This window comes from Microchirus variegatus (genome assembly GCF_963457635.1).
Source record: "Microchirus variegatus genome assembly, chromosome: 6".
NCBI classification, from domain to species: Eukaryota; Metazoa; Chordata; class Actinopteri; order Pleuronectiformes; family Soleidae; genus Microchirus; species Microchirus variegatus.
In genome coordinates this window covers 18,446,159-18,468,270 of record NC_139807.1, presented here as the reverse complement: position 1 = coordinate 18,468,270, position 22,112 = coordinate 18,446,159, and the positions used below count along the sequence as shown (strand labels likewise).

Sequence of the window (22,112 nt, the reverse complement as noted above, 5' to 3'; positions counted from 1 at the left end):
TATCAACTGGTTGATCTCTATAGCTGAAAAACTGACTGATATGCATTTTATTTCCTCAAGTTACTCATGTAAGCTAAACTGAGTTCATTGAACTCACCACATTGAGTCAAAGTCCATGTAAATATTGTCAAGATCAGAGCGGGACAGTTTGAGTGAGCTGTGTCCAGTCAACTGTTTGACTGACAGGTGAGTGTGAGGATTGTGTTGATGCTTGAAAAACAACGGTTTGACTGACAGGTGAGTGTGAGGATTGTGTTGATGCTTGAAAAACAGCGACCAGGTGGAACAATTTTGTTCATCAGGGGCTCGACGACAGCGGCGCGCTCTCGTCGCTGCTGCGCGCTCATGTGGCAGGTGTCGAGTGTCGAGTTATCAATAGCCACCTGTGTCCTTCGTGAGTGTAATATCCTAACGTGTTTTTCACCTTCTACAGACGGTAAGACCGAGACATCTTTTTTCCTCACATTGCTTTCCTACTTTACTTAGACTTGAGGCACGAAAAAGTTCATGTGTGTCACAAATTTAACGTTAGCACTAAAACCCAGTTCTTGTTGTTAGCCTGGTAACTAACAGACGCTAATTAGCTGTCAATTGTTGATTAACTTCAGTCAACCGCTGCTTGGTGTCCTTCGCTGTTCTTGCGTTAGAATAAAACCAAAGATAAAAGGACAATATGACATCACATTAGTTCAAGTCTGTGAAAGTGAAATTACACAATATTTCCAAAGTCGAGTTCTGACGTAGTCTCCTTCAGATTTAAGCCTAAAATTTGGAGCCTCACCTGAGGCTGTTAGCTCGTTCATAGAGCTAACAGCTCTGACACATAGCTCTGGGACAGGCCCATTGTAGACAAAACATTTTATTCTACAGAAATGCACAGGAGCCAGTGGAGAGGAGGTTTGGTTGATGAGATGTCAAAAAAAGTAAGAGTTCTAACACTTAATTTAAACTATACCAGAAAGACATGACTTGCATTCAATTGTGAGGCAATTAATACATGGATTTCTTTTTCCAAGTCAGAGTATGTGATGCTGTAAACAACATGGCCTTTAATAATGTTATTATACTATTTCAATAGGGCTTTTTTTTTTACCTCAGACATATAGCAAGTCTTATTTATGTACAAATGTACCGTTATGTTTTATTTTGTTAATATGGTTGTGATTCTCTGGTTATTGCAAACTATTTGATGATTATGATTTTCATCCTTGTATTATAGGAACACATTTCTCCATCTGTATTATTATTATTAGTTTTATTTACTTTTAATTTCACTAACTGCTGTCATACATCTGAAGAGTTCAAGCAGCCTGGCTTTTGATTATGGCTCTGATAATGCATCTGATCCATCTTTTTGAGAAATTCAGCCTTCTCTCCCTGACATTTAAGCCTGTCAGCTTTGTTTTCTTTGTACTTAATCCATGGTAGAAATGTTTTTTTTTTGTTTGTTTTTTTTCAACACAATTTTTTCAGAATCTCTGTTTTGATCCGAGAATTGTGTTGCACGCTGTTTTTCAAACCATTTATGGACTCCGAGGTGGGTTTTCTTGGCTATGTGTAGCTGTATCCTATGTTTACTCTAGATATAATATACTTAACTGGGAAGATAGATATGCCTTGCACAGGGATTACCTATCACCTCATGCCAAGTGTTTGTACGGCAGTGATTTGACCATGGTTGCTAAATATAAATACTCTTCAATTACAGTTTCAGATATTTACATTTTTATATAGTATTAATTCGGCTTGTGCTTCACCATTCTGATTAATCCAAATTCAGTTGCTGCCTATCTTGAATGCAGGTGAATTACAGATCTGTTGAAATATTATGACTTCATCTAAATGGGATATAGAAATAACATGTGCTTGAAACTGATCATCAACGTTCTTAAATAAATGTAAGAATCCTCTACAACATATTATTGCATGTTTAATGAAACCCCAGTAAAGATGAGAAGCCTTTTGCAGATTCACAACTTAAAAGTTGTGCATGTGTTTGGTTTTTTTTTAGTGTTTGAGGGTATGAGCATTATATTTTCACACATTTTGACTCGAGGCTGGACAGGCTTGACATCATTTGGTCCTTGAGGAAATGTAATTGGGGACATCTGCTGTAAGATAATAAAAGATCATACATCACTATGCGTTTAACTTACTGGCACATGGTGGCAGCTAGCCTTTTTATTTCTTGTTGCCAGATGACACTGACTAATATTCTGACATTTGAACAACATTCTTGTAACTGGGCTCATTGTTGTGGGGTTTGTCCCCCTGTTTACAGAGGGACAGTTTTGTCCCTGTGGTATGCTGGCTGGATTCCCTGTTTGACCTGCTGTTCCCCCACCGTAGTGTGGGGCTTTTGATGGCTCCCCTGCTACTCACAACTGCCCAGTGTGTGATACTGATATATCCAGTCATCCATGCAAAGACAAGGGTAGGCCATTCAAGTCACTCTGCATAGTGCCCGAGGGGTCTCAGACATGCTTCTGGCTTTTGAATTTTAACATGATAAAGCAGTTAAAAGATTTTGAGAACTTGTCAAAATCGCATTTTTTATCTTTTTTTTTTTTTACTTTTGTTTTGGCATTGTTTGACTCTAACCATCAGTAAGTAGGGCTCTGATTTTAACTGGATAGTTTAGAAGCTGTTGTCCTAAGATCTGCTTCAGCATTATTCAACAACGTGTTTAAATGCTTAGATATGTATGCTCATTAAATTAAAAAATTTACCCTGAGGAGAGGATAAATATGCACAGTTCCATGATTTACATGTTGTCTTGAGTCAAGTTTAGACTTTAGTTCCCAGGGTCAGGGGCCTTGTATAGATTAGGCAGAAATAGCATGGGTCTTAGGGGTCTTAGACTGTGGTGTCACAGAACTGCTGTAGTATCAGGATCAAGTGTCAAGCTGTTTGTGTACAACATGAGACCATGTTATCATGCAGTGACATCGTCAGTGGAGGATTTGAGAGAACATATTAGCCATACCACTGCACTGCAGAGTGTGGTGTGATCATGGTGTAATACTGACCTGCTCCAAGGCCTCTTGTCTTTCTTTTCACTTACTAAATAGTCGTCTGATCCTTTCCCTCATAAAAGAGGGACTGTGGTTGCTTGGCAACAGTGAATGCCAACTCGTTCTGGTAGGCCATGGCCACTCCCCCTTCACTGGGCTCGGCAAGGATAAAGTAACATGTTGCTTTCCTCCTTGCTTGCTCCCTCTGTAAACTTGGGAGTGGAACTCTATACTGTGTGGGACATTGACAGATTTGCAGAGAGGATGTGCAGTAAAGTCACTGTAGGACATGCAAACTTGTTGGAGAGTGATAATGAAGTGTTGCAGTAGGCCTGGAGGACATGACATCTCAGGGAGGGAGTACAAAAAAGGCAGCCTTTAGAGGGGGCACCCCTCATTCAGACTGGTGGTGTTACTGATGCACGGTTGACTTTGTACACGAGGAGGAATGAGCACTGAGATGGGGCTCTTGATGTCTGGCTGAAGCTGGCTCGCATACCACAAGCTACTCCGTTGGCTGGATTTAGTGGTTTGGAAAGAAAGGAAACCAGTAATGAGATTGTCTCTGAAAGAGTAGAACGATCCGGGTGAACCTGCAAAAAGTGAGTTGATACAGGAAGCAGCATTGCAGACTGGAGGCATTTTCTCCCTCACTGCCATCATTGAATGCAAAGAGAGAAGGTATTATTTTCGTAGTTATGTTATAGTAATGTGTTTTGTTTGTTTTTGATCTGGTTTTCTTAGCGAAAGGTAATATAGACTTGCTCAAAAATGTATTTATCCTTTGTGTGTCTTTGTATCTGGGTTCACTGTCTTTATTTTTCCGCAAGAAAGGTTGAGGTTTTTCACAGATGTAGTTCTTTACATAGTATGCCATGTCGGCTCTTATTTTAACCACTAACATCAGTGCGCTGCAACATTTTTATGTGTGATGTAGGATACTGCAGTGTCCTGGGAGTGACTACTACTGCCAAGGTTCAGTGTGCACAGCAATTTGCCAAGATGCTGTTCTTTGATTTTACACATTGTAATGTGCAGTAAGTTGTGTTGTTAAACAAACCTATTGTTCATTCAAATGAGGACTGTTGGCTGTATTGATAAGCTAACAGCTACTTTGAGCTCATCAACTGTGGTTGGTAAAAGTAAGGCACATTGCTATATTTACATCAGGTCTTTATTGTAGCAGGTTTTTCTGATCAGAATGGTTATTGCCATTCATTGTCAAGTTGTCAGCTAGATATCATTGTAAGTGGTAAAAGAGCATTATTATTATTTATTTACTTGTTAATACTGTGGTATAGAATAAGGCACAGCCCCAAAAAGGACTGGTGTATTTCTAATCAACATTTTTGAAATGCACATGCTTGGAGGTAATGCCTGAATGGACTACACATGCATAGGAATTTCTAGTTTTGCAGTTTAGCAGCTACAAGTTTTCTGAAGTGAATACAGGTGTGGTGTATGTGGAGCAGGCTGTTGGCCAGAAATATATAATAATAATAATATATTAAGAAATTAGACGCCCTACTTTTAGGCAGGACGCCCTAAAGACGCCCATTTCCCCCCCGGTAACCACCGAAACAATGTTGTTATGATGCACGGGTATAGACATGCGCGTGCTGGCCGTAGTTTTTGCTGCCAGCACGTGCTCGTTAGGTGTCCACCAGAGTGAAGTTCAGTGATTTTGACTGGATGAGATGCCGTCTTCATTTGTGTAGCGTTTGTGTTACGTCCCCCATCCCCATCGTAAACTTAAGCGCAACCTCGTTCGCACTGCACTGCACGCACACACACAGGGAGCCTCCTCAACCTCCGTGGTCGTGAACATTACGTGTTTGACACTTCGACTTTTTTTACTCGTAAATTTTTTGTCGAGGTGCGCACGTGATGATTGTCGATCGTTTTGTCGACAAAAAAGTCCCATCCCTACTGGAAAGTCTCTTGTGCAAAAGCGAAACTTGGCTGCAGCGCAGTGCTGATTATGAACTCCCCGCGACACTCTCTTCTCCCTCTTTGAGCAGTTAACTAAAAAGATCAGCTCATCTGATGCATCTGTTATTCCCTTAATTACAGCGCTAAAGCGTCTTCTAAAGAAAGAATGAGATCACGGAGTAAAAACAATGAAAATTGCGCTCTTGAGAATCTGTCAACAGTTTACTAAGATCTACTCGGAACCCCTCGCGACTGCACTCGATCCTCGTCATTATGTACATCTCATATATGAATGTGAGGATGAAACTGTGCACAGAGAAATTATATATTCCATCCATACGAAGGGTCCGCTTACAGTGCACAATGCAGGAGAGAGAAGAGTCAGCAGGGGCGGTGCACAGAAAAAAAAGGCCCGCAAAAGGGGCACCCTCTATAATTGCAATGCCTTGACTTTAGTGATGTCGGTACACACAGTCCCAGCCATAACAACAAAATTATATTAAAAAAATAAATAAAATAAAATAAATGTTACAAAATTGGCAGACTAATTAATTTCGGTTTTTCAGTTTTTTTCCATTTTGAGTTACTTGCCCTTACTTCATGAGTCACCATAATGGTCCTTCAAAAAGCCTCAAAATGCCCATTTTTTACCACAAATTGAAGTTATTCAATATTTTGCCCATGTTTACTTCAAATGTTAAACTTTATCTTAGATGTTTTTTGTTTTTTTTAATTAAAATTGAATTCTATCCACAAACTGGAACATTTTCAGACATTTGTGACTTGATACCTTACGCTCTTGTGGTTTGTACCACAATACAGCTTTTGTTGAAGGAATTGTTGGCAGACCTAGCGGTCTAGCCAGCTTACAAAAACACAATACAACATTTTTACTTCTCATGCCAAACATATGGTCTTAACTTGAAGTAAGGGCCATGATTGCTGATCGATCCTGATATTTAAGCTTTTATGAAACCATAGTAAAGCAACAGCAGCATTAAAAGCTGTCGGAATGTTTTCTACTCACACTCACTCTCCAATGTGAAGTGCACTGCACACCATAGAAACATAAAAAAGGTAAAAACTGAATTAAAATGTCTTTAGAGAGTGAGATGTTTAGATAACAACTTGGCAGTAATTAGAGACTGACCCTGGTCAACTTTGTAGTTTAACTGAATTACTAAATGAAATACCAGAGGTTCCCGCTTCTGATGGGTCAATGCCAAACCTTTGTTTCAAAGGAAATCCTTTGGGCTTTAGTCCGTTTCTCAGTTTAGAGTGTTTTGTGAAATTACACACAGTTGCAAAATGTAACCATTTCTCTTTTTTTCACAGATATTCATGCCTGGTAATCAAATTCAAGTGATTACATTGCTGCAAGCAGAATGTGAAGTTTTTTAGAACTACAGAAGTAGGCAAAGTCCTGCTGAAACTGAAATGTCTAATAAGACCTTCACTATGTCTACTGAGCAAGTTAGGAACACAGTTCCTGCACCTCACAGAGTCCTACAGCTGGGCCTCTCCCCTGAGAGTTATGACAGCAACTCATCCATGTCCCCGTCACCTGACTCCAACAGTAGTATTTGCAGCCCGAGTGACACAGAAGCCAATGGTTCCCCTGACATCAACATGCTGGAGTGCTGCCTCAGTGATAGTCCCTTTGTGGATAAACCTAATATCTCTCCGCAGGGTAATGTGCTATGTAGTTTAAGTACAAATCTAAACGAAACTTACATTGCGACATCTGTCAATGGCAGCCTAAATTTCTGGAATAAAAACCTTAGTCTGGTGAGCAGCCACGGGACGGGTTCAGAAAAGTACCACACATTTAGTGAGAACATGGGAGATTGTAATAACACTTCAGTGACCTCTCCAGACTCTGCTGGGAGGGAAAGCCACCTGAGTCCATGTGAAAGCTCTTGTAGAGAATCCACTGAACATGATTATTGCTCCATCAGTTCTGGTGAAATGGTCATGAGGAGCAACAGTTTTTGTCTGCATGACCAGTCACTGTTGGTAGTCTCTTCCCTGGACGAATCATCAATCTCTCCAGCTGCCAGCCACCAAGCATTACATGCTGAATCTAAGCTTCTATCAACCACTTTGCCTGATGTCTGCGAAACCTCTTCAGAAAGGGTCATGGAGGAAAATGTGACCAAAACAGACCATGTGGGTTTTGGCATGACTTTCATTCAGGGAGACGACTTTGAGCTCCCCACTGAGGAAAATGACACTGCAACATGCAACTATATTGCAGCTCTGCCAAATGAGAATGAAGGGGGTCTTTGCATGACCTTTGTCTGTGAAACATCTTCTACAGACAGTGGTCATTGTATTAATGCTGGAGCAGAGTTGTTGGCCCCTTTCCCTTTAGCAATTACACCAGAACAAGGAAGCCCATTTGTGTCCACTCTTTCTGCAATGCAAGAAATGGGCAAGGATATTCATACTTCCACTCCAGTACAAAACATTGACAACATGATACCCAGCCTTCCCTCATTTTCAGAGTCTCCGTGCAGTGAAACCGTAAGCAGTCCAGGGCTACACCCTGTTAAGCAGCAGCCAAACTCTGTGACTCCTAAACACCCTTTGGTTACAGTGCTACCATGTTCGGCTACCAAAGTCAAGTCAATGGAAATGAAGAAGTTTCCTCGGTCAAATTCCAGTAATGTAAAATCCAGAGTCATGACAAGAGCTATTGATCAAATGACTGTGCCAGTCCCTGCTTTACAACACAAACCATCACGTCTTCAAGTTAATTTGCACACTGATGCACTTAGAGCAACAGCTATTCGGATTACTCCTGCGAAAGTGAAGAGCAACAATGCAATTGTCTCGCCCACCCTTAAATGTGTCAGTGACACTCAGAAACGAGTAAATATAGGAGCAGCCAACTTATCTGTGAAAATGGTACAATCACGCGGGCATACTGCTGTAAATGGACAGGTCAAGAGTAAAGCATCCCCATTGGACCATCAGACAGCTGCTAATAAAAATGCTTCTGCTGCCCAAACAAGTAACACCAGCCCTGAAATGAAGCAGGCATCCTCAAGCCAAGTACCAGGCAACCCAGTACAGGATGCTGGCAACCAGACCTTCTGTTTGTCAACCTTGGAAAAATCCCTTGATGGAATAGATCCCAAACCATCTCCAAAGAAGGCCATATTAAATCAAATTGGGCTCAGGTCAGGCTCAGCTTTAAGTCAGGACAAACCTCTTGTCCATAAAACACGTCCTCGCTGCTCATCAGAGAGTTCATCTTCAACTCGGCCATCCAAAGAGAAGAAAACAACTTGGTGGTTTTCAAAAAGCTTTACCATTCCCAAAGTCGACAGCCACCTGGGCCACACCAAAACAGGAAACCAGACCTGCTCTTCCAGGAATAAACATAATGCACAAGCTGACACCTCAAAGGAACCTGTTGATAACTCTGCCAGAGCAGTTAAGAAAATCAGCTTGCTGGTGAGTATGGATTTAAATAAATCACTGCAGTTCATTGTGTATGTTTACAATATTTGTTTCTTGCTTCATATTATGTGATATGCATCAAATTATATGTTGGATGCACTGCAAAAAAAATAAAAATATGGTTGAGCTTACGTTTCTTGTGGTGATGGCTGTCAAAGTCAATTGCACAGAGCTGAGCATCAGAGTAACGTATTGCACTCATTGCAGGTAGAGTCCAGGTCATCGACAAAAGCAGGAGATCCACGAGAAGACAGTAAGAGCAGATTCAATATACGACCATCTCCTAGACAAACAAGAGGAGCACCACCAGCTATCAGTCCAAGTACTGCAACTCTGTCAACCAGACCGAGGCAGTTCACCCTTGGCAGGAATGAGTCCAGGAGCTCCAAAGCTATTGCAACACCCCAGTCCAAACAGAAGGGTATTACAGGTAGGTAATACCTTAAAGGTTCTATGAGCTGACTCTCATTAAGCAGTGAGCAACTGATTCCTTGATTTAATTTTTTTAAACAGGAGGAATTGCATAATTTATCTGGTCAACCATTTGTGTAAGAGAAACAAGCACAGTAGAGGACTTGGCCATTCACATGCTGCCCCCCAAAATGCATGAACACGTGGAACATGCCAAAGGTGTTTTTATCTGAGGGGTTAAGGGTTCTGTTCCAGTTGTTTGAAAATAATGTCTAGAAATAAAGGCACAGCAAAATCTGTGTTTTATACATTTCAAATGGCAAACATGTTTGACATATAGTATTTACTAGTTTGCATTCAACATTTTAAATATAATCAAAATGACAACACAAACCATTAATATGCAGTAGCTGTGTTCCATCAATACATGTCATTGTGAATAGTTTAGGTTGTAGTGAACTTGTCTCCCCATCAGAGGGTGTCATTGAACAGTCCACGTAGCCTCTTCTTCCCTGACCCTCTTTTTGGAGTCCCTCCTCGAAAATGGCATGCCCAAACTAAATAGAGTATATCTCTGCAGTTACAAGCTCTATGTGGATTATCTTGATATCAAAATAAAGATAACACTTGTAAGATAAGTTTCACTATAGATTCCACTGTGTCAGAGTAAATGCACATGGAACACAGCATAAATGAAGGATTTTTTTCTCTCGCCTAAAAAAATATTGCACTTTAAAGTAAATATCACCTTTAAAATATGCATTAGGAGCTTAAAAACATATGAAGGTCATGTAGTCATGATGTGGACATGAGCTGTCCAAAGTCTGATGCTGCTGAATTGAAGCAGAGTAAAATTACTTTAATTTTAATTTAGGAGTTGTCTAGGCATTCTCTCTTTTGGCAGTTTGCCACCATCAGTGCCATTTGATATTTCTTAGCTACCAAATTAGTAAAACCCATTTAATTTTATTTACATTTCACTATTGGTCTAAAAAGAACTTGTTTTGAAAAAAAAAAAGGTATGATGACTCGCTGTTAATCAGTGCTCCCTGTGTGGTGCGTTAATAACAACTCTGTGACTCTGCAGCATCTTCAGTTACGCAGCACCATAGCTCTGGCTTACCTTGGTCAATTTGGGTTATTGACAGCTCGTTTTAAACCTCTAAACTGGTAGAATCAGTCTCCAATTGCGTGTGAATAACTTCATTAGCTAGTTCAAAGGACATAAATGCATATGACGCATTTGTGCAGACATTTGCCCTTCTCTAATCAGAACGATCTAATGTCGTTCTTGAATGATCATTCAGACCGGGAATAGTACCAAAAGCATGCTGGAAAGTGTAGTTCTTCATTTGAAGTGGATTTGTTCTGGAGGAAATAACTTGTTTTGATAAACGGCAAAGGTAAGACCACATTTCTGCTTGTATTTAAGTAGTAAATAAGTCAGTTGTTGTTTTGCTCTTATTTTGGGGCTGGATCCGTGAATCTTGGTCTTGAGTGATAAAAGAAAATTGTACCGCTGGAATCTGTGGATTCTCAGCTGTCCAGTCGACACGTTTTTTTTGTTTACATAATCACGCTGATGCTCCGGTGCCGCTTTTCAATGTGTGCGCTGTAATGGCTTTTTTCGCTCCTGCTGGTTTGATGTTTTTATTGTGTTTCGTGAACGTACGATTGGTTTATATGAGCTTTTAGCTGAGTTTCTGACCTTTCTGTGGGTATGCAGTATGTCTGTGTTTTTTAAAGTTAGATATGGTTTTATGACGCTTTTGTCGCTGCGTGTGACGCCGCACCCGGTACTTGGGGCAACCGTGAAGAAGAGGTTAAGACCTACTGCTTTCCTGATGAGCTCAGCTTTCCACAGGAACAGAATACAGATGTCACCTCCGCTCACTTGTTCAGGTCTTGGGGATAAACTGCCAACTCCCTCTGCCTGACTGCTTTTCATAGTAAGAGGAGTCCTGGTGAAGGAGGGGGACTCTTCCTCTGATGGGAAGCCATCTGTAGCAGTGGAAAAGTAAGGGGAAGGAAAGGGAGGTTTTGAGTTAAACCAATAGTGTCAAAGTCGGAACACAATGTTTGAAAAAAAAGTACAATGAGTGCAAAAGTGCTCTGACTAAAAAGACAACCCACTGGAATACTTACTTTTTCTTAAGTCTCAACATTAACTTTCAACATGTTAAATGTTGTGAGGAAGATAGGTAAGTTTTTTTTTTTTTTTTTTTTTAGTGGCTGAAATTTGATTAATCTAAACTCTGGAGTTTTTTTAATTAAATATTGGCCATGTTTTATATGCCAAATATGTTGCAGTATAGAAAATGTACTTTTCACAACATATGTCTCTAAAAAGCCTCATTGGCCTCATTATGCTTGAAATAGTACAATCTATGTGATCAATACACCACTGAACTGTTGTTCTTGTTCCCAGTTAGGTTTATGCTTTTGACCTCTGATGGGTGTTTGTGCTTCATTGCATCTCAGGTAGTCAGAGAAGAGACTCATCTCTTGAATCAGCAAGTATAAAGCCCAAATCATATGGATCTCAACCTTCCCAGACTCCTACTCGCCCCTCTCCTATGGGTCCTCCCCCCACTCCTGCTTCTAGATCACGCAGGACACTGGAACCATCCAGGAACCTCACTGAGGCCAGTGTTTGCAGTGAGCTTGTTGAAGGCACTGGATGTATTAAAGGTGAGCCTTACAGTTTTTTATTTATGGCTTTTCTATTATGGCTTTTAAGGGTACATCTTTAATGGGGGGCAGTTTGTGACCCATTTTAGGGCTATGCATCTCCCCTGAGGCAAATCTCACTAATTGTATGTCTCCACATCCACCAAGGCAGAGCTCAGATTTTAAATCATAACTCTATAACTATAAAACAATAACAATGTTTAAACGATAAAAAACTATAAAACAATTTAAAAAAATAAAATGATGAAAACAATAAAACACTAAAACAAGAACAGAGTCTCATGCTGGCTTGAATGCAGAATAATAAAAATGGGGTTTAAGATGAGTTAAAAATGGACAGTGAGGGGGCCTGTCTAATATGAAGCGGGAGGGCGTTCCAAAGGAGCAGCTGGTCAGTATGTATGTATGTCATACGTATTAATGTACAGTGCTGTGCTAAAGTCTTGGACATAAAATCAACAAAGCTGGTGGTGCCCTGTCAGATTCTGTGATTGCGGCCATTTGGATTGGAATGGTGTGACTGATAGTAGCAGATGGTGGTCTTGATAGTAGCAAACTGTCAATGAGTCTAACTATGCAATGCATGTAATGCTCAAGCATGTTTTGAATAAATGTGGCATAATAGACCTTTGTCACAGCCGATATTTCTTGACATGAAATAAATTAGTAGGACAAACGCAGGTTTTACCAGTAATGTTAATTATTAAAAGAGCCAGGGCCAACTATTGTTCAAGTGTAAGGGTAGTAGGTCGCACTACATACTTGACACTTTAACCTGGTGAAGCTATTCTTTTTTTCTGAAAATGTTTATTTTAAAACTACATACATGTTTCCTGTATATTTTGGATGTGTTCCAATAAAGAGATTGAGAAAATATTATGCTGTATTGTTGTCATAGCATTACTAAAACAAGACTTTTGCACAGTTCTACTGAATAATCTCATAAAAAATAATTCATCCTTTGTAGTCAAATAATTTTGATCTCTGTTGATTACAATCTGCAGTCTAACCTGTAGATGTCACTAATTCTTACAGATCTACAAACAACCTTAACAATGGCAGTTATCACTTAAAAAAAAGGACAATAATCAAAATATTTAAATCCCTCTTACAATTATGATATACAATGGCAATAAAATAAGAACTGGCAGTGTTACACATTGTTACAGCACACACCCTGTAAGAGTTACAAATGCACTTTCCAGTATGTAATTTCTGTTGGTAGTGTGCTCCACATTTGCGAGCCTTTCATAAAAGTCTGACTGCCCCATGGAAGTGTTCCATCGTGTAATTTTGCAATTGCCACTTGCTATGCTCCTCGTAATCTTTCTTGCAGAGGCAATCTGGTGCCAGGCTTTGTAAGTATTTAAAACCCAATTTGAGGGATTTTTTTTCTCTGACTGATATATTCAGATAAACCGTACTGATGGATAGTTGACAAATACCCAGCATCCTCAAGGCAAATTCATGATTGACTGAGTGGACCTGTTTTTCCAAACCGGGGGTTGTCTGGTTGTCAGGGCAACGGGTTCAATTCCACTCTAGTTCACACACAGCATTGCCTGGAGGAAAAGGATCAGACAACCACTACAACCAATATTATCCGAGGTGGATAAAAGGAGCTTATTATTATTTTTGTATTGAAAAATGATGACTGGTTATACAGGTCTCAGAAGCTGCACTTGGACTGAATTTCCAGTGCATGTTTTCAACAGCTCCTCTTTGATGGCACAGGGCAGTGCAGCATCCAACTGTGATCTTACTCTTGTGACTTGTCTGCTCATTGGATCTTATCGCTTTTGTATCCTCCCTTTGTTAGCTGCATTTAATGGAAAAGATGGACAGCTTAGGAGAAGTAAGTGAAAATGGAGATGGAATTTTACCTGAGATTTTCAAATTTTCCATGGGAATGGAGGGCTTATGGAGGGCTTAATATATTTTGATTTGTGTTCTTAAATGTATATTTTGTTGTGCTTAATTTTGTGATGAAAAGGTTTTGCTCCATTTCAATAATGCTTACCTTTTTTTAATAATATGAATATAGTAAAAAATGGAATATACTACTAAGCTTTGTTGCTCTAGACGTTTTGAGTCTTAATATCATACACGTATCTATAATCCTCCTCTTTATGTGCATGAACAGGACAACATGATTCTCATTCAAAACACTAGTGGTGTCAGTGATAACAGCAGCACTCCATTGAAAGAGAGAGTTATTGAAACGAAACAAATGCCTAGAAATGATTTAGCCAGCATGTCTCTGCCCTATCCTCCAACAGTATCTGGGGGAACTCCATATAAACAGACCCAAATCAAATCTGTTGTGCTGAAACCAAGGCTCCTCTCGGCAACTGGAAGAAGCATAGAAAAATGTGAGCGGCTACACACACACACACACACACACAGATGTGTATATTTTTATGAATTCAGACTTGGTAGATTACTTGGATCATTACCTTGTATAAGATTTTGGGTGTCACTGAGCAAATTTAAGTTTCCTTTTGTTCTGAACTGCCATTTGTGTACTTATTTGTATCTTGTATCACTTCTACACACCATAAGGAAATGGCCCTGTTAAATCTCATAAATGATCAAACCCACGCAAACACTCGACTACAAAGAGCTATTGTTACCTCCCTTTTGTTGTGGTAATACCATTTGATTAGGTCTGTTTGATCTTGATTTAATTAAATCACATTGGTCTTTTGATGATTGATCAAACCTTCCTGGATGATTTCAGACTTAAAAGCGGTCTGAGTTCTGGCATTTTTGGTCAGTTGGCAGTGCTCCTGCAAAGTAATGGGTCATATTAACTCTCGCCTCTGTTCTGGTCTGGAACTTCTGCTTGTAACAGCTTTGACCACAGGATGCAGGTCTGCTGCTCCAACCAGCAAAAGAGCCACAAATTCTTCTACCACTCCTCTGAAAAGGTCCGCTTCTGCGAGGCATTTACGTCCAACTTCAGGCGCACTTGGTAAGATTTTCTCTTTGCTTCAACAGTTTGTGTTTCCACTGAGCAACCAGTTGGGAAAAATGAATGTTGGTAATTGAGATGGTTGCACTATAGTAGGGCATAAGAAGAACACATACGATTGAATGAAAATAATATAGAGATATTTTGAGTGGTTTAAATATTATTTCTATTTTTGTAAGCTTCCATGAAATTACTGTAACCTAATGAACTGACATTGGTTCTTACATGTTAAAACTAAGAAACTCATTCAATTTTGAGGGAAAAACCAGGGCCAAATACTCAAATCTTCACAGCGAAAACGCTGTTATTCAGACATAACCTTGCCATGAGCACTCTATCATCTGTTAATATCTCACTACTACTGTGGCACAGGGAAAGGGTGAATAGGAGAAGAGTGTAAGGCTTTATTAAATTCTCATTGGCTGCAATTATTCAGTTTGCTCCTCCCACGCCTTTCTCTCCTACCCCATCCCCCTCTGCTCTCTTCCTTGCATCTTGGCTCTGTTACTGCCCTGCCACCACCAAGCTTGGAGATGCTGTTTTGCTGTGCTCTAAGATTGAGTTGTTAAGTGAATAATTGAAGCCTTTGCGTTACCCAAGTGGATTAAGGGATTTTTTATTTTTCTCTATTGGGCTTTTCCACAAGCACCTGGTCAGCCTTTAACCCACCCATTTATTCCAGCTTTAACAGCTTGGATATCAATTCTGAGGTGGGAGACTTGCCATGCCTTCACTTTTTCATGGCTCACTAAATGGAGTAACTCTTGCTGCCTTTTATTGATGTATGTACTTTTGTCTTGCTGTCACCAAAGGCAGGATGCAATAAGGCACACAATGGCAAGTGATTCATAGCCAGCATCCAGCTCCTGTATTCAGGCACTGTTAACTGTCATTATTAGATTATTCTCAAGTAAAAACCATAGCTGTCTTTCTTTGGTTTTGAGATGTTATGGTCTCCGAAGCTCTCCCTGTCAAACATCCATGTGCGTCTGACTGCTAAGGGTTTACTCCGAAACATTCAGCTGCTGTCAGGATGCAAGAAGAACACTTTGGTTTTCCAAGCAGGTCTGTCATTTCTTCTCATGACATTGTCGTTTTGGCTCAATCATGTTCATGCCAAGACTATCTGTGTTTGCATTTCAAGTAGACCTGTGAACCTAGCTAGTTTCTATTTTTAGTATTACTGGTTTGCAAGGCAGGAGGTTCATCTTTCATTTACCTACAATTTACAAAACCTCAGGCAGAGCTTTTTAGCAGACAAATCATGAATTAAGAAACACCCCTATTAAAAGAAACATTTAAATTAAATTGCTTTTAACATTTGAGACTGATTTAAATTATTTATGTTGCCCTCTTTTTTTTAAAACGTTACATGCAACTATATGCACTTGCTCTTGTTCTCCTGCTTATTGGAACCCCAGTACTCCTGTTTCACCCTGAGAAGTTCCAAGGTTATTTTGGTTCTTGGTCTCAGGTTTAGACCAGTTTGTTGTGATTGCTGAACAATATTGCAGCAATACAGTAACTTAATTTTGCGGCAAGACATTTTTTTTTTTTAGCAATTCCAACTAATTATAACTTTGTTATAATTGTATGGTCTGAAAGGGCCACATAAATAATCAAATCAAATTACCTTTTACACATTAAAACAAAGAAAACATTAATAAATGTTAATTCATGACTGTGAGTTTATTAACAACATTTGTTAATAAGTAGATTAATGTAAAACAAGTGTCTTGTAAATACTCCTTGTGAGAGTGGTTTTGGTTCTCTATCACCCAAGCACCACAACAAATGCATGATTGTGAGTGGCGTCATCACCCGTCATGCTTTGTGCTGTGTTGTGACATCCCCACAAAGCTGCAGAGATCTGTGCTACGGTGTCACTAAACTGTGCTGTATTTGTGTACAAGTTGAATTGGTGTGACATGATTCTGTTTGCCTAGAAGGAAGAATAAATAAAAGATGGCAACATGTGTCATCTACTCTATTCAGATACTGTAGTGAAAATAGCAGCAGGTCATCTGTTGCTAAGGAACATCTGTCATATTGAGAGATGGATGTGCTCGCATCATGCCTGGTTCATTTAGATGTGCCAACAAGATCTGAGTAGATCAGAATCGCACAGAGCAGCTGTCAGAGGAAATACATGATACAGATAATTTATAAATACAGGATTCTCTATGTAGCCTCAAATCTCACATTGAGCTCCATTTGAATAATAATATAAGGTCTAGAATCCAGGATTGTCTTCAACTGTATGTTTAATTATTTAAAATAAGTGGAAGCAAGAATTCTGTAAGAATTAACAATGAGGGGATTTAAACTAGCAACCTCCAGTTACAAGCCCTATTCCATTCCACTCATCCAGTAGGCTAACATTATTATGAAAGTTAAAAAATAAATTAAATACATACTGTTACAGTAAATAAGTAAATTCATAGTGCTAACAAATTAGTCTGAGCAATCCCATAATCACATGATGTGACTCGCTCATGACAGCTGAAGTAATTTGTGGATCCTGGTGTTTTTTGTCAGGCATGTTTTTTAGTGCAATCTGGCTGTGACTGTGTTTTTGTGGTCTTTGCACAACCAGCAGAGGGCATCCTAATTTAAAGAAACCGTTTAAAGTAGGTTGATCCCTCCTATCTGCAGTGTCAGCAAAATTATAGAAATGATTTGGCTGTGTGTAATTTTTCCCATCCACGTCAATACTTCAGCTGCATTTTCAGTTTCATTTGGTACATTGTACTTATAATTCTGAAATGATAAACAAAACATTTTTAACTGTTGACTGAATTTAACCATTACAATTCTAAACTTTTTATTCAATACTACTGTAGTCGGTATTTCTTATGTGGTCAGCTGAACCAATATGTAATTAATGTTCTGTTTGTTTAAAAGGCTGTGCCTCCCTTCTGTGCTGAGCTGTTTACTTTGTCATTGAAACACAGGCTACCAAAGCAAACCACTTGTGAATTGCATTACACATGTGGATATAGACCAGTGTGAGTTCAAGTTTGTGTGCCATGGGACTAGAAAATATGCCAGTTTTAGTATTGTGAGATGTGTCTCGCAACTATGATCAGCGTTGAAAGCTTGTAGTTGTATTGATACTCTCTGCATTGTTGTGTTGCACTAATCAAACTATTGTGCACTGTGCAGACAAATGTTCACTCAGCAGCTTGAGGATCAGCTGGAAGACATCGTAGTAGATGCAGTGTTAGGTTTCTCACATGCTGGTGTTATTCTGGGATGTTATGATCCTTTCAGTTGATGTCCTGCTTAGTGACTCTAAATTTAACTTGATTATGCTCCAGGTTTTGCAGTTCATAAAGGACATGATTACAAACACTTCATGGACAGGAGTGCAAACTGTCTCAATGTTTTGGGTGCACACTTGTGTCATTAAAGTTATGTCCTTTTGTTTTTTACACATCTTAAGTTGATCTAGCGGCCGTAATGTAAAGCAGCAGATACCATTGTATGAATGTGTACCCACACATGCCTAAGGTGGTATATAGTCAGCTCATTAAAGCGGGTATGTCTGATATATCCTCACCACTGTGGTGCATACTAGTCACTACACACTCATAGATGGATCAGATTTGTATTTCACAGAAACGACTCTTGTCTAATCCTAAAATATATATAAACACTCATTTCATTTGTCTCCACTATAATCTCCACCACTATATCTCTTTAATAGTGTTACAGCATTGTGGGGGCAGAGTAAACATGATCATTAGTTGGACTGATGTGGCTATAACAGTGGGTGTAATGTATTTATAAACCAAAATCACAGTAGCATGGCCTTGCTAAAATAGCTGTCCTTTTCCCCCTGTATCTGTGGAACATCAAATTACATTAGGATATGGAAAAGTAATTGCATTCAGAGGATCCATTTTTATATAATGGCTGTCAGAGGGGCAGCACTGGGAATGTTCAGGCTGGCTGATGGAACAGAACAGTTCTTGGCTATAACATTCTGTACTTTGACACCTGAGCCTGCTGCTTTATTGACCCTGACCGAATTGTATGGGGTGGGTGGTACTGCCTGTGGACGAACTGCAGTGCTTAAGTGGGAGGATATGATGATGATCAACGTAGTCGCCTCAGTCAATACATGTTCTTTTACAGTGGACAAGACCAAACCCAAGGGCACCTCCCATCAGCAGCAACCATCCCAACCAAACCGGACTCATGGACCTCCAAATGTGGTACCACCAAGTGTCGCCAAAGGTGAAAAGAAGGACCAGAGCATCAAGCAACTCATGACACTTCTCACAACCAGTAACTGCAGATTTGAGGCACTCACCATCGTCTTGCAGCAAACATTGATTGAGGTGAGAATACTTAACTAGAGCTGCGAAATTGATTATAATTGTTGCCACTTTATCCTCCACATGAGGGTCGTGGGGGAGCTGTGTCAACATTTTAGACATTTCCTTGCTAATTGTTGGAGATTAACCCACATTTCACAGAGAGTTAAGTGTTTTTAACTGATTGACAGTTCGGCATTGATGCTGAGGCGAGATTAGCGCCATTAGTAGTGCCTAGTAATCTATTACCACAAGGTGGCAGCAGCAGCTAGCATTTGATTAGAGGACTGCATGTACATCTGCAGAAGTGAAATTTGCCAGGGTCATTGATTGCACCTTGTAGCTGCTCCTCTAAACTCAACATACTGTAGTCTCTGAATTACTCGCACTAGCTCTCATATTCTGAAGCTTGGATTTGTTGGTTTTCTTTGAGTGGAGATTTGCCCTGTGGCAGAATTATGTCTGACGCAGAAATGTCCTGTGTGGTGATTCAATGGAAACCAAATACATTTTTGTATTTGCAGCTGCACATACCGACATACTTCATAAAACATTCCGGTTGCCATCCACTGATCTGAAGTAATGAGAGGATCAGTTAATGCTTCATTATGCGTCTGAAAAGACGTGTTAGGATCTCCTGTTCAAGTGTCCTGTGTAATTTCACGGTGTCCAATCACACATCCTTTCACCTTTAATTTTTATAATTTCATAGAGTCACTTGACTTTTTTTATGTTTAAGGTTTTAAGGTTTGTGTTTCTTGGATCTGAAAGTGGTGTCATGTGACTGGCTTCCAGAAATCAGATGACTCATGGGACTCTTTTTCTTACATTACATTACAAACCGGCTCATCCTATCAGCAATGCACCACCCAACCCACCCTACTGTTGTTAAAGATAAATGGTTTGGTAATGTGGACATGCATCAGGAGCCTTAAACTATAGCATGTTAATCACAAACCTAAATTACACTGGCTTAATGTAATTAGTGAAGAATGACATCTTTCTGAGAACCTAGAGGAAAAATCAGGTACTCCATGGACCAATATGAGTATATAAAATGTCACAAACTATTTCAGTCCCTCAGGTTAACTTTAGAAGTGTCTTTGTCAGATATGTTCACTCCATATACTAATGCTGTCAGTCTGTAATAAAATATGACTGAGTGCAACAATTTGAATGTGCCATCCAAATATAAATGAATCTTTTTTGAACGTCCATAACTTGTTTTAAATTTAAATATTTCAGAAACAAATATTGAATATATCACAGTAATGGCAGCTTTGAACTTCACTATATAAATGTCTCTTGCATTAAAAAAAACACATGTCAACCAAATCTACCCCTTTTTACTTCTGCTCTCATTGTGCATATACAGCTATGTACCATGACTGGTTGCATTATAATATTTTCCCTTTCTTACACTGTATTTGTAAATAGTATTGTCACATTGAAACTGATTCAGTGGCACATAGAAAACTGTCAGATATACCAAGATTTTTTATTTTTAAGCTTAGCTTACCAGTCTTCAGAGATTAGCAACCCCTAAGAACTTTTTAAACTTTTTATAATCCTTAGGCCCATTCTGCAGTACCTCCAAGGCCCAACAGAGGGCCACAACCTAGACCTTAGGAGGCACTTCTCTCGAGGCCATTAGAAACAGGCCATTATTTATTTACAATGCCTCGACCAGACCTCATCTAAAAATGTCACTGTACATGTATGTGTCATTATAGAAACAAGTGCAGACATATTAGATATATAGGTCAATATAGATGGGTTGTACAGAGGAAACATTACAGAAACATATTTTTTTATATCTATTTCATTAGTTTTTGGCTTGATATCTTAGTATAGCATGGTATTGAAGTTCATCATACAGTTTTAGTGTTTGTGGTGAGTCCTGGTTTGTCAAGTCACCTGTTGTGAATCGTAGAGTTTATTAAGTTGTGTCATCTTGGAAATGTTTTGATGCTGCCAAGTGGAATCAGGTAGCCTGTGACATTTTGTCAGTGTATTCCAAACAAGCTACTGTTGTAGTGTACTTGAGCTCTCTGTAGCTTTGAACTTTTTAAGGAAGTTAAACCAATGTCTCTCTTAGCTGTGATACAGAAATGTATTCACAGGTTGATTTCCTTTGGCCTAGATAACAGCTGCTCCCTTTTCTCCGAGTTTGACACCAGACATATCTCTTGTGGCACTGTTCTGGATAGCTCAAGTTGGGAAAGTTCACATCACATCAGTCCAATTATAGCTTTGGTGAGCTTCAGTGAATTTTGTTGTTCCTTAATGTCTGCTGCTAGGTGCACCGTCCAATTTATATTATTCTAATTATGCACTCAAGTGTCTAACTTGTGTTGACAATTTTTGTTAAAGAGGCCAACTTGGGAACGTTTTGTCTGTTGTACATTTGTTCCCTATTCTAGACATCAGAAAGTCAACAAGGACTTGTTTTGTGAGTGTAATGAATGATGAAGGGAATTAACAAATGGATATATGCAGGCCTACATATCACAGCTGGAGGAAATGTTTGTAGATGTGTCTGGTGCTGGTAGATCTAATGTGACGGACACCGCGTGTGCTCTCTAGTCACTGATGTTTGACTCATATCCCTTTTGTTTGGCTGGCAGGGTTGTGAAACTGATTGCATCAACAGACTATGAAAAACTCGGCATGGTTGTTCCATTTTGATGTCTCAGTCCCACTGACTCCACTTTATTGTTGCTTATTCTCACCCTTTGCCTGGAAACAATTCTACTGCACAGTACCCATGTTATATGAGACACTGTTAATATATTAATTACAATGCATGTATTTCAGGACACGAAATGTCCATGTTTGAGTGAGGAGAACAATGGTAGTCGTGTCAGAGTGGCCACTCGTGAGACCAAGAATAGGAGATGTTAAAGTTACCATCATAGTGTGAGAATGTCACAGCTGTTGACATGATATGGTTATGAACTAGAGCCAAACACAAAGTGAGGGTTTCTTATCTGTTTGGATGGAGGCACTGGATCCTTTCTCACAGAAACAATGCTGTGAAACATGTATAGGAATGCCGGTACAATTTTCAATAACCAGAAGGACAGATTTACTGTCTGGTTTTGTGCTACTGGCTTACTAATATTCACAACATCCCCAGAAAACTGCAACCTGATCTGAAGCAATTAGTCATTGATCTTAGTCTGCTATCAAGTGCTCTTCTCCACATTACATGATACTGTAATATACACAAGGGAACAGTAAAAGTATACACAGAGGTCTATTGGTATGACAGCTGACTCGTAATGAACAGTTTGTGAA

At 39.5% G+C, this 22,112-nt stretch overlaps 1 protein-coding gene across 3 annotated transcripts in view; it reads left to right on the top strand.

Moving 5' to 3' along the window:
• The first annotated feature begins 3,312 nt into the window (after positions 1-3,312).
• The window catches only part of mtus1a (microtubule associated tumor suppressor 1a), a 28,408-nt gene continuing 9,608 nt past the window's right edge, over positions 3,313-22,112 (top strand). The window contains exons 1-7 of one of the 3 annotated variants that reach the window (XM_083891052.1): positions 3,313-3,616; positions 6,282-8,408; positions 8,622-8,848; positions 11,311-11,516; positions 13,796-13,888; positions 14,371-14,490; positions 18,631-18,836. In XM_083891052.1, coding sequence (XP_083747178.1) covers positions 6,384-8,408; positions 8,622-8,848; positions 11,311-11,516; positions 13,796-13,888; positions 14,371-14,490; positions 18,631-18,836 — 2,877 coding nt within the window. In that variant the 5' untranslated portion in view covers positions 3,313-3,616; positions 6,282-6,383. Of the gene's footprint in view, positions 3,696-6,281; positions 8,409-8,621; positions 8,849-11,310; positions 11,517-13,795; positions 13,889-14,370; positions 14,491-15,030; positions 15,556-18,630; positions 18,837-22,112 lie in introns of those variants that run through there. The other 2 variants (XM_083891051.1, XM_083891053.1) reach the window with 2 other exon arrangements.